Genomic DNA, 15,723 nt, shown 5'->3' with positions numbered 1-15,723 from the left:
TAACTAGCACAATTCATAGCCATTTAGTTAAGGGTTTCAACCTCAGAAACATCGTTATTTGACGTTTGAACTATTTTGAAAAAAACGGTTAACTCAAAATTTTGATCAGAAATGCTTAGGAGAAAAAGGGAGTCGGAAGGGAGTTCGTTTCCCTCCGACTACTCTTGACTTTTAAACTAGAACTTTCAATGTCCAATTAAATGAGCTTCAGCCATACTTTATACTACTTTATTTAAACGTTATAGGCTCCTAGATCCCTTGGCTCTAAAAGGTTGTGTCATTCGTAGGGGCATTGCTATATGATTGCTGGATAATTTTGAACAAAAAGACTATCTCAAAATCTCGATCTTATCCACTTGGGTTAAACAGGCGTCCCGGGGAGGGGTAGTTGCCCTCTGGTCACTTTTGACTCTTGAAACGAAACAAGAATATAAAAACTAGGAATTCTAACTACATCAACCTGTTTCACTCGCAATCCAGTGTTGTTGCAGTTTAACTTTCGATATAACTTGTTTTGGAATTCTATTGTCTTCACGTGTATATCTATTGTATGTAAAAAAAAGCTCCCAACAATAAAAGGGGCCTAGCAGGAGCAGACGAAACGACTGACGTTGTGTATTTGTGAAACACCTTAGGAATCAGCTCATAAAGAAAAATATAACCAATCAATCTTCTCTCTTGACTTAAAAAAAACTATAGGATCTACGATTTTCAAGAAAATTCAGTGCATTCAGACTAGATATTATTTTCCAGATTTCCTTAGAATCACATGAACCCATGGATTCTGCATCAGTTTGATTAGACTTCCTGGTGGAAGAAACTTCTCTATGGGAAGGATAATCTCTAAGTAGATAATAAGGCTTTTGTAAAAGGTGTGTGTGCGAACAGCTGTGAAACCCTCCATCTTAAGAGAGAGAGTCCATCCTTATGTACAGAGAATTTCAAACTCAAAGTAGATGAGGTAGCTTTTACGAAATATATCTCTTTTTAAAGTAAATAATATAGTATATTATTGTACGTTATTTTACTTGTCCACTGATCTAAGTTACTTAAGTTACAGTTACAATAGGTACATTACATCATTAGTAAACTCATAATTTGAAAACCGTGTACAGGTGAGGAATGGATGGTTCACTTGTAGTGAAATTTCTTAGACATATCATTTTGGGCATTCGTTTCCATACAGAGTGGGCTTTTCCATTAAGTTTCAGGTCAGAAAAGTGGCGTTTTAAGAAATTCTTATCTTAACAATCGCTTGTGTCCAGGATTCCAACATAGTTGGATTCCAATCGCTTGGATTCCAATATAGCAGCTGAAACTTAATCTTGAGCAAATCAGGCTAAACAAAAACATTCATCCAAGATTAAAACTGGCTCAAATTGAAATCAAATGAATAAGAAAATATGATTTTAACTAAAAAAATTACTGTTAAAGCAATGGGAATGGAGTTATCTCAAGACAGCAACTTTGGGTATTCTAGATGAAGGGAGATGAGAAAATAGATCGCCCCTCCTCACCATGAATATTTTCTCTTTTCCGTGCTGCCTTAAAGGTTCATAGGGAGCAAGAAAACTTGAGCGTCGATATCTGCTCTTTTCTGCATTTGATATCTCCCTCCTTCTCCACAAAAACAATGACCCTTGCTAATCAAGTTTCAGTTTCCGATCAAATGAGCCCTCTTAGAGTCTTCTAGGACAACTAGTGGATACGATTGCCCCTGGGAAAAACAGCAACAGATGAACACTCGTCTGTGATCTTTCTTCTGGGGAAAAAAAGTAAAATTGCTCGTTTTTAAAGATGGAAGCTTGAAATGGAAGGTGGAGATTCGTGATTAGCAGAATCTGATTGTCCTGTTTTTTTTGTTTTTTTTCTTATTATTTTTTTTTATCACGATTGTTTGACGTTTTGAAGGTGTTTCCCCTCCTTTAAAAAACTAGCCAAACTGACTCAGGCTCATAGTCTAATGGATTTATGAATTTTATGTCAGCATCAAACTTCCCTTTTCAAGGTTAATGGTGGGTAATCATTCCTTACTTAGAATAATGTATTCATTACTTAAAGAACCTTAACCATCAGTTTTTAAGTTAAAATAACATACTTTCAAGTATAAAAGAAACTTTTACATTTTTCAAATACATGTATTTAAAAAGTGCCATATCATAGACTATTGCATTGATATTTGGTGGTTTTACGTATTAAAGTTGAATGTCTAAGGAGAATTCGATTCAGCTTTAAAAGCTACTTAAGTCCAAGGTCTTCTTTATGCTTAATAAACAACCAAGAGAGATAAAACTCTACAAAAAAGAAAATTTCAAACGAGACGACGGCCAGTAGAATTGAAAGACTAAAACAACGCGGATATTTCGCTTGTATCCAAACAAGGCGTCTTCAGCACAAGATAGAAAATTAAAAGAAAACTAATCTAAAAACAAATAAAAACCACCACCAATAATAATAAATACCATTGTCGCTACTTATCCACGTAGGGAAAAGCAGCTATTTGAGTTACTTCAATGAGAATCAAAGAGCGACTGAGGGAAAATTATAACATATGGATTAATAAACCAAAAGGATAGCTTTATCTAAGAAAATTTCAAGTAATAACCAAACTTTAGAAGGAAGAGTTTGAGGTGTTATTTTTGAGGTGTAAGAGTTTGAGATACTTATTTTTGAAACCATATATACTTTCAATCTATTTATTTCTTACCTTTCATATCTTTCTTTTGGATTGTACCGAGAGGAAACACTGCTATGTTTATACCCTGCACTTGTTTGTTTGGTGAGCTAGAAATAAACCACCACTATTATCAAATCGTATTCAGAATCTGTGCTAAGATTAGACAATATTTAACTTTTGAATGATTAAGGTAAGAGACGATATTCATTTATTTTAAAGATTAAAATGATTAAAATGACCGTGAAACCTGGAAAAATTAGCTTGGAGTTATACTGGTGTAAGGTGTCTCACATCTTGGGGGAGCTTACAACTCAGTTGTATGGCCAGTGATTTAATTTTTCCGTACGCACAACTTTGTAGAAATGATTTGTTGTGGCCTAAGGAGTCTGCATCATAATTTTTAAAAGTGATGTATGGGCTAGGGTGGAGTCAAAAATAACTTCAGCGTAGTCTCATCCCTACTACATATTAAAAAAACAATTTTTTTAACTGAAAGTAATGAGCCACATTAAAGCTCAAAACAAACAGATATTATTACATGGAGGGTTATTCCCTCCTCAATATTTTGCTCTTTATACTATTGCTGTTAGGACTTTTAAAGAAATTTCCTATTCTAATCTAACAACCCCTGATTTTCAGTGGTCGTTCAGTCAAACTTTGGGACAAACTGTCAAACTTTACCATAAAATACAAGGCATTGAGGAGGGGATAACCCTTCATGTACGGAATAATTTCTGTTCGTTTTGATTTTTAATGATGCTCCTCACTTTCAGTTTAGAAAAACTTGTTTTTATATATTTAATTTCTGATCGTTTTTTTAAATAATGTTAGTAAATAACGCTAACCCTCCATGAAATATACCTTTCCCCGTCACATTAGACTCCCCCGTGTAAATTTCATTAAACGTAAAGTGCAACCCCCCTCCCTCCATCAAATTTCCTCCAGAGATTTATATTCTCGCTGAACCCCCACTGCCTAAAACTTTTTTTCTGACGATTCAGCCTGAAAAATTATCCTTAGCAGGCTTTCAGTTGAAAAAGGCTTAAATCTCTAATCGGTTTCTCCGTCACTCCAAAATGCCCCCTTCCATGGAAATCTATTTCCTGAAGTCAAAACAAAACATCCAGAAATTAGCCCCTAAACATTTCCCCATGCAAAGTTAAGTTGGAAAAAAGAATGTAATACAATTAAAAAGGATTTCGTATAGGAACAGTGGCACACTTAGAAATTAATTACGGGCAAAGGATGACTGTGGGTCCTTGGGTCAACTAACGAAAAACTTCAAAATTCCTTAGAAAAAATGGTATTTAAGAAGATTACTTTAAATTTACTTTAGCTCTTCGAATACAAATTTTGAATTAAGACTAATAGTAAATCATTCTATTTGTCCGTTGTTTATAAACAAGATTCATAATTAGTAAGGGGGGGGGATATTTTATCGAAGGTGGATGTAAAAAAGCTCATTTCTGAGTTTATGGGGGGAACATCGTACTAAATCAAAAGACGCGATACAGAGCCAGATTATCAAAATACCAAGTTAAAAGTATTTTAGAAATGGGTAAGCGTTTTACTGGAATCTTTTGTGGCTGCTATTCCTGCTGTAACTACATTTAGTAGTAGCTGTTACTAAAACTACTTGGGAATGCAGCAGTTTGCACTATAAGAGTTACTACTTACCATTGTGAACACTTGTGATTACCTGTAAGTGCAGTTTAATTTTTTTTTTTTGTGTCTATCATTTCTTGTGGCTGCCAGCTCAAATACTGGTGTCTTCAATTTTGACCGCTTTTGACTACAACTACTTGCAAGTGCAACAATTCATGACTACAAGTACTTGCAACTGCACCTGCTTGTAACTGCAACCGCAAGTAACTTTGATCACTTGTGACTGCATTTGCCATTGTATGTAACTACAACTGCTGCTACTTCTGCTACCACTACTTTTGAACTTAATCCCACGAGTTTAAATGTTTACCTTTTGTTTAAAAAGGCTACTTAAAAATATTTCAAGAACGGTAAGGTCATTAAGTTGGAAATTTCAAGAAGTTTTGAGGGGGCTGTTGTTTCAGTTTTAAGACTATGTCCATCTAAGTTGTAAAAATGGCAAACTTGCAATATTTCAGAAAATACAAAGGTTATTAAGTTGAAACTTTCAGAGGATGGTGAGATGGATGGTGCACTACAGCAAAAGATACTTGGTGCATTCAGGTTTCGAAAAGAATATTGATGGAAGTATCGATATTCATACTGGGAATGGGTATCGGTTTTAAGTTGAAACTTTCAAGGAATACTAAGATAGATGTTAAACTAAATCAAAGAACAATATGTGCAACCAGGTTGTATAAATGACATATATTATTAAAAGAAACATATTAATATATTCAGGACCTTAATAAAACTTAAGGGCTATAAGTGGATGTAACAATTAATGTCTTTTTATCCTTCTTTTTACATTCATCCATGTTTTTTGACACTATATTTATAGTCCGGGAGCCATGTGAAGCTATCTGGCTTATTTCCAAAATTATATGTTTTTTTGTCGGGTACATGTTATGTGATTTTTATTTGCTTGAGTCCAGCTTTCCAGAGAGAGGACATAATAGAAAAAAAAAACAAGTATAGACACATACTGTTTTTCTAAATTTTTGAATGATAAAGATCGAAACAATTTTGAGGCTAGATAGCACTCATGCATTAAGAAAAGTCAGTTGCTATTTACAGAAGAAATAAAGAAATCTGAAATCGATATTTTCTGAGGTTAAATATTTCTTTACCTTAAATCGCATTTGCCAGCGAGATAAGGTGGTAGATCCTCCTCTAGTTCTCGCTGGTGGTGATTGATGTAATTATGTTGGGTTAGCTTCCCAGTCCATCCTCCACTCAGCCCTCTCCCAGTCCCTGTTGACATAAATGCTCTTTGTTAAATACTTCTGACCTCTGAAAGAAATGAATGTTAGCCCTATTTTTTTTTATTCCCAATTGAATTCTGATCTTAAGGATAAGTTTGTCTAATAGTTAGGCTAGCCTATTTCAATTTTACATGAATGGAATAATTTTAGGCTGGAATATGAAAAAGCTTGTTCTTGGTTTAGTTTTCTGTTCACTATTGCTAAATCCAGTAAGACTACAATTTTTATTTCTTTTAAACTAAATTCTACTGTCTTCAAAGATGGAAAATGCCATGTTTCCTATTGGTGTAGGCCATAGCACTACCCAAAACCCTGTCCCTGAATCCTTTCCTCAGTTAAACTGCATAGGCTAATAGCTAAGCTTACCCCTGATAAAATATCTTATTTTGGTAAAATTCTAGTTAATTGACTTCTTGCTATCTCAGAAAGGGTTTAGGTTAGGAAAATGAAACTTTCAGTGATGGGTCTTCAGTCTAAAGTTTGTCCTGGGAAGGTATTTTAAAGTACCCACCTCCACTCCTTCTCCCTCTAGAGGGCCCTGAAATTTGCCTACATGACAGGTCTTGTAGCAAAGTTATGAAGCTGAAAACAATTTTGTTGTACTTCAATTAAGCAGAAGATCTATTTTGCAAGGTTTCACTTTTATAACACACATATTTTTAAAGGTCAGGGCCCTCTAGAGGGAGAAGGAGTGGAGGTATTTGCTTCAAAATACCTTCCTGGGATGGACTTTAGTCTTTAGATTCATCCCTGAGAGTTTCATTTTCCTAACCTAAACCTTTTCTGAGATAGCAAGAAGTCAATTAACTAGAATTTTACCCTTATTTTTAGTAATGCTTAGTTTATAGAATCTAGAGTCAAAAATAAAGAAAATTATCTTTTACTAAAGCCTGATTTATAGCACTAAGTGATGTACAGAATCCTGCCAATCACATTTTTCATATCTGGTAGGAATTTCTGCAAGTAATGATGTAATATATGGATACAGTATTAAATTCTGAAATAAACTGGATGTTGTTTCTTAGTTATTGTGTTATAGCATATTAGCATATTCTGACTTAACCAAATTCTTAACTGGGTGAAATTTCTCAAAAGGTATAGGAGTCCTGTGCTGGTCTTGCATAGAATTAATCCAGATACTGATTCAGGAGGGAAAGGAGTTTCATAAATTAGGTGTTTTTTTTTTATGAGAAACCAATAACTAAAAAAAAGAAAAATGCAATCATTAGCAAAGCTAACATTAGAATCTGACAAACCAGAGTATTTTTTGGTATTTTTTATATTCCTTTACAGAGTGCTGTCTATGGTGTATTATTGACAGGCATCTGGTTACAGATAGTACAACTCCATTTTCTTACAGGCCTAGGTCTAAAGGACCAGTAGCAGTATTTGGTATTAAGTGGATGTTTTAAATGTTTCATTAAATATCCAGGTAAAATTCTAGTTAATTGACTTCTTGCTATCTCAGAAAGGGTTTAGGTTAGGAAAATGAAACTTCCAGGGATGAATCTACAGACTAAAGTATGTCCCAGGATGGTATTTTGAAGCAACTACCTCAACTCCTTCTCCCTCTAGAGGTCTCAGACCTTTGATGACCTTTAAAAATATGTGTGTTATAAAAGTGAAACCTTGCAAAATAGATCCTCTGCTTAATTGAATTACAACAAAATTGTGTTCAGCTTCATAACTTTGCTCTATTCCATTTTATAAGGTTTTAAAGATATGCAAATACATTTCTTAAATTTTGAAAAAAAAAAAAAAACCATTGATATGGCTCAAAATTCTACTCAAATAATAGGAGTTATCATTTTCAGAACTAAAGGCAGAGAAAAAGCAGCTAGTAACTGAAAATTAAGGCAAAATGTTGTTTTGTCAAAATTTCAATAGGTATAGACCTGTTATGTAGGCAAATTTCAGGGCCCTCTAGAGGGAGAAGGAGTAGAGGTGGGTACTTTAAAATACTTCCCGGGACATACTTTAGCCTGTAGACCCATCCCGAGAAGTTTCATTTTCCTAACCTAAACCCTTTCTGAGATAGCAAGAAGTCAATTAACTAGAATTTTACCTCCTTTTTTTTATCATTCTTTCTATATTCATTTGTGTTTTTCTACTTTGCTCAGGTAATAAAATCTATTGGTGCACATAGGCTACTAGACTATCCTGTAGTTCACCTTGACACTCTATTTATCTCTTTTGGGCAGTGTTTTGGTTGACTCCTTTTTTCTTTGACATTAAAAACTTTTTGGCTTTTAACAATTAAACAAAAGTTAAAGAGACAACCTAGGCTTGAGACAGCTTTTTGGATTTTTATATACCTCTGTACTCCCATGTCATGAGGAAATAAAAGTTTCAAATTATATTTTCACTATTTAATCAAGTTATCCTCAGAATTTAAACTATGATCCTAATCTTTATGATCTCCAGCCTTTTGTGATAGATTAGGGTATGGCATTCTCTCCTTTGTAAGAAACTTTAACAAAATCCCCTGTTGAGACACTGTAAAAGATCTCTTCCTCTTTCTCACTTTCATCTTCCAATTCACCTAGTTTCATGGAGTTATCACTATCATCATAATGAATCATTTTTTCATCACCTCTTTCTTCTTAATCCACTAATAGCTTTGTTGTTGTCTGGTCTTTGTTTGCTTTTCCAGCTCTTCCAACAGTCTCAACTTTTCCACTAGCCCTGCCACCCTGTGCTTTCTTATCTTTTCTTTTAACTTATTGCTCTTCAGTCTATTTTTTTGCAGGAGTGTCAGTAAGAATCTTTGTAGAGCCCTTTTTCCTGCTTCTGTCATTCAGTACACATGGCTTGGTTTTAGGGTATGACCAAACTTGTTCTGGCATCACAGGAACTGAAAGGGGTGTAGAGGGTTGTTCAGGCCCACTTGTACTGGGGGTTTTGGCCAGGGTGTTTTCAGGTTCAACGGGATTCATAGCATCAGGTACATGTCTGTCAGTTACAGTAGAGGTTAGAAATCCTTTTCTGTAATGATGTATAGCTTGTAAGGCCATATCCGTGTCTTCTCAAAGCCCCTAATTATGTTGTTTGGCATGAAAAATACAGGGAGGCTATTGCCAACAAGAGATGCAATCCCTTATATTGTCACAGTCTTCCCTGGGTTGGACAGCATCCAGTTGCCCATAGCCTTATTGTATTGAGATGTGAAGGGAAAATACACACAAATGGCCAGTGGCTGCAATCTGTGGCTGGAGTGAGGTGGTATTGTTAGTAAAGTGATACCAGACCGACTGCAGAACAGATATGGGACTTGTGGTTGCTTCAGGCTTTCAGGTGAAGCATGCAAGTAAGTCTTGAAATGTTTGAGATATTTCAGAAACAGTTCTTGGATTACCCATCCAGAAGACCAGGCCCCTCCAGCAGAGTTAGCAGGAGCACCAGTCAGCATGTGAAGCTGAAATTTCTTGCATAGGAATATAAAGTAGTGGGGAAGGTACCACCTGCTGGCAGAGATGGTTCCAACCATAGTTACAAGCATGCACGCTCAGCTTAGGTCACTTTGCCCACTATTTTCCTACCCTTCTCAGCAAAAACTTTTGGAGGAACATGAACAGTGGTAACTGCGTTTTCATCACAGTGGAATATGTCACTTGCTGTAAATGGAGTTTTCTTCAAAACTGACTGCAAGTTAGAAAAATGCTCCTGTACATTGTGCTTGTTAAAGCTTATGGCACTCTCCAAACTTGTTGCGTCTGGCTTTCTAAGCAAAAGCTCTGGGTTTTGAGCCTAAAATCCAGCTAACCAGTCTTTACTGGCTTTTTTAGACTCTGTCCAGCTGTCGTTTGCAACAGCGTAGTTTTGAGGAAGGGCTCTGGTGTCTTGACTGGTCAAACCATAACACATTCTGCTTGCTTGCAGCAGGTATCAAGAGAGCAATGCTTCTTCTTCGGGCATAAAAATAGTAGCAATTATATGAAATACTGGTCAACTTTCTTTTCAGCAACTGATTTAGAATATTCCTCCCACTTAGCTCTTCAAAATTGTGGCATTTTCTTCTATTCTGATGTCAACTGAAAAAAAAGATGTGTAAGCTTTTTTTTTATCATTAGGATACAAGTAAAAACAGATAATTAAAAATGCAATGTTTGGACTGAACTGTTGGAATTCACATTGAATTTGAATTAGAATCGAATAGTTGTGGGCATCAAGTCATGGCTAATTGTAGAAAAAGCCAAGACAGATAGTCCAACTGAGTGATAGGCAATTTTGGCATTAAGTCCCCCCTTGTTAGGATTGTATAAAAATGATGTTAGTCCATTTGTTAATAGATATGTCTATCTATTATCTGTCCAATGCGTCATTCCTTGGGCAGTAGAATCAAGGTAGATAGTCATAGAGCTAAGATATTGATAGAGCCTATAGTTTTCTAAGTGTTTGGTTAAAATAGCATGGATAAACGGCGGGGCTAAGGATGCCTCTCTTATTGGACCAATATTTATTTGTTATCTTTTAGCAAGTCACGCCTGTCTAGAGTCTCAGGCAGGTTAAACCAAGAATTTAGAATTGGCACAGGTTCATTATTTTTGTGGAATGACCAGAAAACAAGCGTCTAAAGTCAAAATAAGGCCATTCTGCAATGAGTGTCAGGCAAGTAGAGGTCACATGGTATATACTGGGACACGTCCCTCTACATACCACCTGTCCTTGTCCCAGTATATACCATGTGACATCTACTTGCAAATTGTGTCTGATTTTTCACTGTTGCATATTTTTTGGCAAGATGGCCACACAACATGGCCTGATGTTTTAGCTTTCGTTTGCTATTTTGCACACACAATTTCTGTAAACCATTACAAGATAAAAAAAACTGCTGCCCAAATTTTTTTGGGGGATATAGCCAAAACTTGAAGTCGATTTTAAAAAAAAACGAAAATAGCAACTTACCAAAATGATAGAACTGTCATGTCTGCGATTGAATGAACTATATGAGGTGGCTTTATTAGATTTTTTAAAGAATGCTAGATGGTAGATAAGCACCATGTCACACCTTATACCCTGTTCTGCATATACCACTTACCCCTAGTCATCAACAAACGAATCGTACTGACTATATTGACATTTTTGTTGGTAAAACTACCTGAGCTTGTGGCAAGCCTAGACTGTCAAACCCAAAACACAAACACAGACAGTCAACTAATCATTGTTCAACCAATATGTAATTCATCTTTTGTTAGCCCAACTGTCTTAGCTTGTTAATGGGTTCACTTGCCTAACACTCTATGTAGACAGGCCCTTTTAGGCTTTGCTTGCTTATTCCCCTGACAATGTCCGGTATGTTCTTGGTCAACTAACATTGAATTAAGTTTTTATTAGTGCAAATGTCTAAGTTTGTAGATTAAATCAATTGTACTTGTACTTGGGTCACGTTCAAGCCTTGTCCAGGCCCATCATGGCATCCAGAATTTGACGACATGCGTCTCTCCATTGCTCTCTTTCAAGTGCGACTGGCTCAATCAACTGGATCCATTGTCTATTCCATCAGTGCCCGTGCTTCTTGAAACCTCCCATTGGCTCGAGGTAGGCTCTAACTGTTGATAACCATGTCTTTTTTTGTCCTCCAGGCTTCTTCTTCTAGTGCGCAAGGGGTTGCGTGTATGCCCGAACCATCGTAGACGTCTCGCTTTGACAACATCAAAGACAAGTGGTATATCACTACATCTTCTTCTGATGACATCGTTAGAGACGCGATCAGAGAGACGCAGGCCAAGAATACAGCGAAGACACTTGTGGTGGAAGACATTCAGGTCATTAACTTCCCCAGCTCTGAGGGGCCACGTTTCACAACCATAAAGAAGCACAGAGAGGACCAAAGCATTATACATCCAGATCTTTCTTCGAAGGGAGATTTCATTTCGTAACCAGAGGCACTTCCGCAGCTGGATGAATGCTGCCGAGGCTGTGGAGATGCGGCTTTGTATTTCGCTTAGAGCTTTGCCCTTGGGATTTATTAGGAAGCCTAGATATTTGAAATTCTGGACTCCTTGATTGGAATGCCATTCAATGTGATTGGAGTTTCATCTAGCTCAGAGGTGCGCATCGATTTTGTTTTCAATTAGCTGATCTTTAGTCCAGTAGCAAGGGATCTAGCAGCAATGTCGTCTATCATGAGCTGTGCTTCTATTATCGACTCAGCCAAGATATACACATCATCAGCATAATCAAGGTCTGTTATTGATAGTGCTGGACTGATTGTCACATCTTTGTATTTGTCAAGAGTCTTCATGATCTGGTCAATGACAAAGTTAAATAAAATAGGCGATAGGGCACAACCCTTTCGCACTCCTTCGTCAATTGATATTTCTTTTGAGATTTCTCCGTCAGCTCTTATAAATGCCCTCGTTCCCACATAATAAGCCTTAATTAAACGGACTATCTTTTTGGGCACTCCATCATCCCTCATTGCATCCCAGATGGCAATTCTCTTTACTGAGTCAAAAGCCGTTACAAAGTCGATAAAGACTTGTATTGTTTCCTGCTGTTGTATAAGGCGGTGTTCCAGGATCTGTCTCAGTCTAAAAATATGATTGCAGCATCCCATACTAGGTCTGAACCTTGCTTGATTTGGCCTCGTCCGATCATTTCTAATATTTCTGAACCTATTTAATCCTATTATTGTGAAAACTTTTGCAGAAATGGGTATCAGGGAAATTCCTCTATAATTTTTACAATCGGCTCGATCCCCTTTCTTAAATAAAGGAATTATTATAGAGGTCTTCCACTCTTCAGGAATGTATTCGTTGACCCAGACATCCGTGAGTAAGTTGTGGAGCTCGTCGATGGCCGGTTCTGGAAGGCCCTTGAGAAGTTCAGCTGGTAATTCGTCAATGCCAGGGCTTTTATTATTTTTCAATAGTTTTATGGCATGAATAATTTCTTCTCTGCTGGGAGGGGCGATATTGCAATCCTCATACACAGATGGTGACTCAGAACTGTTGTTGGATGGAATGGGTTGGTTGTGGTCATTTTCTGGTGGGTGAAGAAGCTCCTGGAATTGAGCACGCCATCGTTCGATGCGATCTTCTTTGCTCGTGAGAAGCTTGTTGTCCTTACTAAGTAGCGTTGGGGTAGATCTTTGCTTCTTTTTTCCGGTTGATTCTCCTAGGAGCTGGTAGAGTTCCCGTGAATCATTGCGTGCAGCAGCTTTTTCCATTTCACAGGCTACATTAGACCAATATGCTTGTTTGTCTGCCTTTGCAGATTTGTGACATCCTTTGCGGAGTGCTTTAAAAGAAGCAGTGTTTATCAGTCATTTGTTTCTTCCTTAAAGAGAGTTCTATTGTCTTCTGAGAAATCCATCTTTTGGGTTTTTGTCCCTTACTCCGAGAATTTCTGTAGCTGCATCTTTCACTTGATTTCGGAACTTGATCCAGCGCTTTTCTATATTTAGCGATTGGTTAAAATTTTCTTGCTCGGTCATGGCACTTGTCTCGGTCTCAGAAATTGCTTGATTGGTCTTAAATTCTCGGTCATTATCTTGCAACGCAGTAAAACGGTTTGTAAGCTCGAGCATAAAGGTCTCTTTGATTTCAGGGAGTTTGGTTTTCGCTGTGTCTAGGATGCTTCGAGGTGCAGATACTTTTTTTGGAGCCGAGTCTGAATCTAACTTTTGATTTTATTAATAAATGGTCGGATCCACTTTTTGATCCAGTGTCCGCCCCTCTGTATACTCTCGAGTCTTCAATCATTGACTTCCAGCGACGAGAAACGAGTAAATAGTCAATTTGGCCGCGGGTTCGACCATCTCGGCATCTCCAAGTGTAAGTGTGGCAAGGTTTGTGTTTAAACCATGTAATCAATTGCCTTATGTACAATTGCCTATGGCAATATACAATTGCCAATGTAAATTAATTGCCTTACCTGACACTCATTTCAGATGCTTGTTTACCTGTCATTCCATGCAAATTAACAGTCCTTTGTCTATTTCAAATTCTTGGTCAACCTGGGTGAGACTCTAGGTGGACATGCCTTTCTGTAAGCTAACAAACATGTGTTGGTCCAATAAGGGAGTCATACGTACTCCTGCCGTTTACCTGTGCCATTTAACCAAACACTTGGAAAACTAATAGTTTCTACAATTATCTTAGTTCTATGACTATCTACCTTATTTCTGCCCTAGGAATGACACATGGATGGATGATAGATAGAATTATATATTAACAAATAAACTGACATCATTTTTCTACAATCTAAAAGGAATTATGCCAGATTTGCCTCTCACTTAATCAGACTATCTGTCCTGGCTTTTTCTACAATTAGCCGTGACTTGACTTTTGTCAATTGTATTTACGGCTATGGTAGTATCTGTAGTTAAGCTAGTAGTACTAATATTAGTAGTAGTGTGCACGTTTTTCATTTTGCATTGCCAATTGTCCCCCTTAACAACTGTAATACCAACTTAATTCATTAAACTATCCTTGGGATATTGCCTAAGCACTATACAGCTTGCAGGCATAAAATATGTTTTAATTTATTTCAATATCCCCCAAAAGATTTCCTGAAATCTATACCTTCCTTCCCTTAGCCTCTTCAGTAGTCGTCCTAGTAAAAGTTGCAACAGTAGTGGAAGCATTAGTTTTAGAAGGAACATAAACGGAGTGCCTTTTGGTTGGTTTGACATTGTTCTTAAAATACCCTGAAAGTTTCAACTTAATATATTGAGCTGTAATAAGGAGTTGCTCATATATCTTTTTGGGAAACTGAATATCTCCAGTGTGTTTTGATTTAACCCCTTAAAAATTCCCTGAAAGCTTGAACTTAATATATTTAGCTCCAATAGAAGTAGTAGTTTTACAGTTGTAATAGAAGCAGTACTGATAACACGTGCATTGCGCCGTTTGGTTAAGTCAACATGTCCGGAAAGTTTCAACTTAATGTGTTGAAAAAAATGTCCATTTGAAAAGCTTCCTGAGCATTCCCCCCTCTTTAGTCTAATTCGAAAGTACACTATGTGAACTAATTCGAACTAACTAATTTTTTAAATAAATTTTTTTAAATAACTTTTTTTAACTAATTCGAAGTAGCCTACACTATGCGCACACAGGTTGTCAAGCAGAAGCGTCAGAAATGCTTTAGGAACAGTTGATGGTATATATTAAGCTGAAACTTTCAGCGTGTGTTGAAGGAGATATTGAAGAAACCATAGGTGCTATATGCATACTGCTACTAATACTGCTACAACTATTGCTACTGTACAAGCTAAGGGTATTAATATAAAGCTTTGAAGGAATATTTAGACGAATGTTGAACTTAATCAAAACAAACTAAGAGTATGTGGACTTTCTAAAAGGTAGCAAAGCTATATCTGAAAAGCAACTTATATTGTTAATTTATTATTATTATTATTATTAATTGTGTGGATTCGTAGAAGTACAATCATTAGTGGCACTAGTGCTAGTGCTATAGACAAATTGTCTTTTGGTCAGTTGAGCATTCCCCTCATCAAGCTTTGGGAGATTCAATTTAATACAATATGCCATTGCTATGCTGTTGTCAGTTTGCCCTTTTGATACTTAGAATACTTATATGTGTTTAAATTTAGTTCAACTCCTACCTCAAAATTTCCAGAAATTATTAGTTTAATGTTTTAATCTTAGCAGTAGTTGAGTAGTAGTGGTTGTAGTAGTAGTAGTTGGTCATTTTAGTAATAGTAGTAGTGGCAGCATTAGTTGTATTGCAAACATTGTTGATCTTTTTTCTGAAGCCAGTGGTTCCCCGCTGAATTTTGGGTGAAGAAGTACCACCTAGGCGTTTCTAAAATTATTTTGACCCCCCCCCCCCTCGTGACATTTTTTAGTTTTGATAGTTTAACTTTTACCTATATTCACCTGAAGGAATCTCAAAAAGATATTAACTTAGTACTGTTTTTTGACTTGTTCTCATGGCATATTTTATTCTGGTCAAAAAAGATAGTGTGAATACAGTATCTTTTATAGAATGTATAATGTCATGGCAGTACTATCATGTGTTTTGCTACTCTTTAAAGGCATTTTAATTTGACATCATTTTCGTAAAAAAAAATTTTTCTTCAAAATTAAGCTTCAAGAGTATTGTCAGTTCAAGGTTCCACATCAAGCCCACAAGCCACCAAAATATGACCATGCCCAACCAATGGGACCT

At 36.5% G+C, this 15,723-nt stretch overlaps 3 protein-coding genes across 3 annotated transcripts in view; 1 reads left to right on the top strand and 2 right to left on the bottom strand.

The window, feature by feature from the left end:
- The window catches only part of LOC136043030 (zinc finger protein 235-like), a 34,470-nt gene extending 33,470 nt beyond the window's left edge, over positions 1 to 1,000 (top strand). Inside the window, exon 5 of the transcript XR_010621533.1 lies at positions 754 to 1,000. The gene's annotated coding sequence lies outside the window, so the exon portion shown is untranslated. The remainder of the gene's footprint in view (positions 1 to 753) is intronic.
- A 7,683-nt stretch (positions 1,001 to 8,683) lies between these two features.
- On the bottom strand, positions 8,684 to 9,073 carry LOC136043022 (uncharacterized). Its single transcript, XM_065727908.1, has one exon. It carries the CDS (start codon positions 9,071 to 9,073, stop codon positions 8,684 to 8,686), a length of 390 nt encoding a protein of 129 aa, XP_065583980.1.
- Positions 9,074 to 11,060: 1,987 nt separating this feature from the next.
- On the bottom strand, positions 11,061 to 11,429 carry LOC136043021 (uncharacterized). Its single transcript, XM_065727907.1, has one exon. The coding sequence runs from the start codon at positions 11,427 to 11,429 to the stop codon at positions 11,061 to 11,063; it is 369 nt and encodes a 122-aa protein (XP_065583979.1).
- Between the last annotated feature and the right edge of the window lie 4,294 nt (positions 11,430 to 15,723).

This window comes from Artemia franciscana, unplaced genomic scaffold, assembly GCF_032884065.1.
Source record: "Artemia franciscana unplaced genomic scaffold, ASM3288406v1 Scaffold_284, whole genome shotgun sequence".
Lineage (NCBI taxonomy): Eukaryota > Metazoa > Arthropoda > Branchiopoda > Anostraca > Artemiidae > Artemia > Artemia franciscana.
The sequence above is the reverse complement of the archived record's forward strand: the minus strand, read 5'-3'. Positions and strand labels throughout refer to the sequence as shown.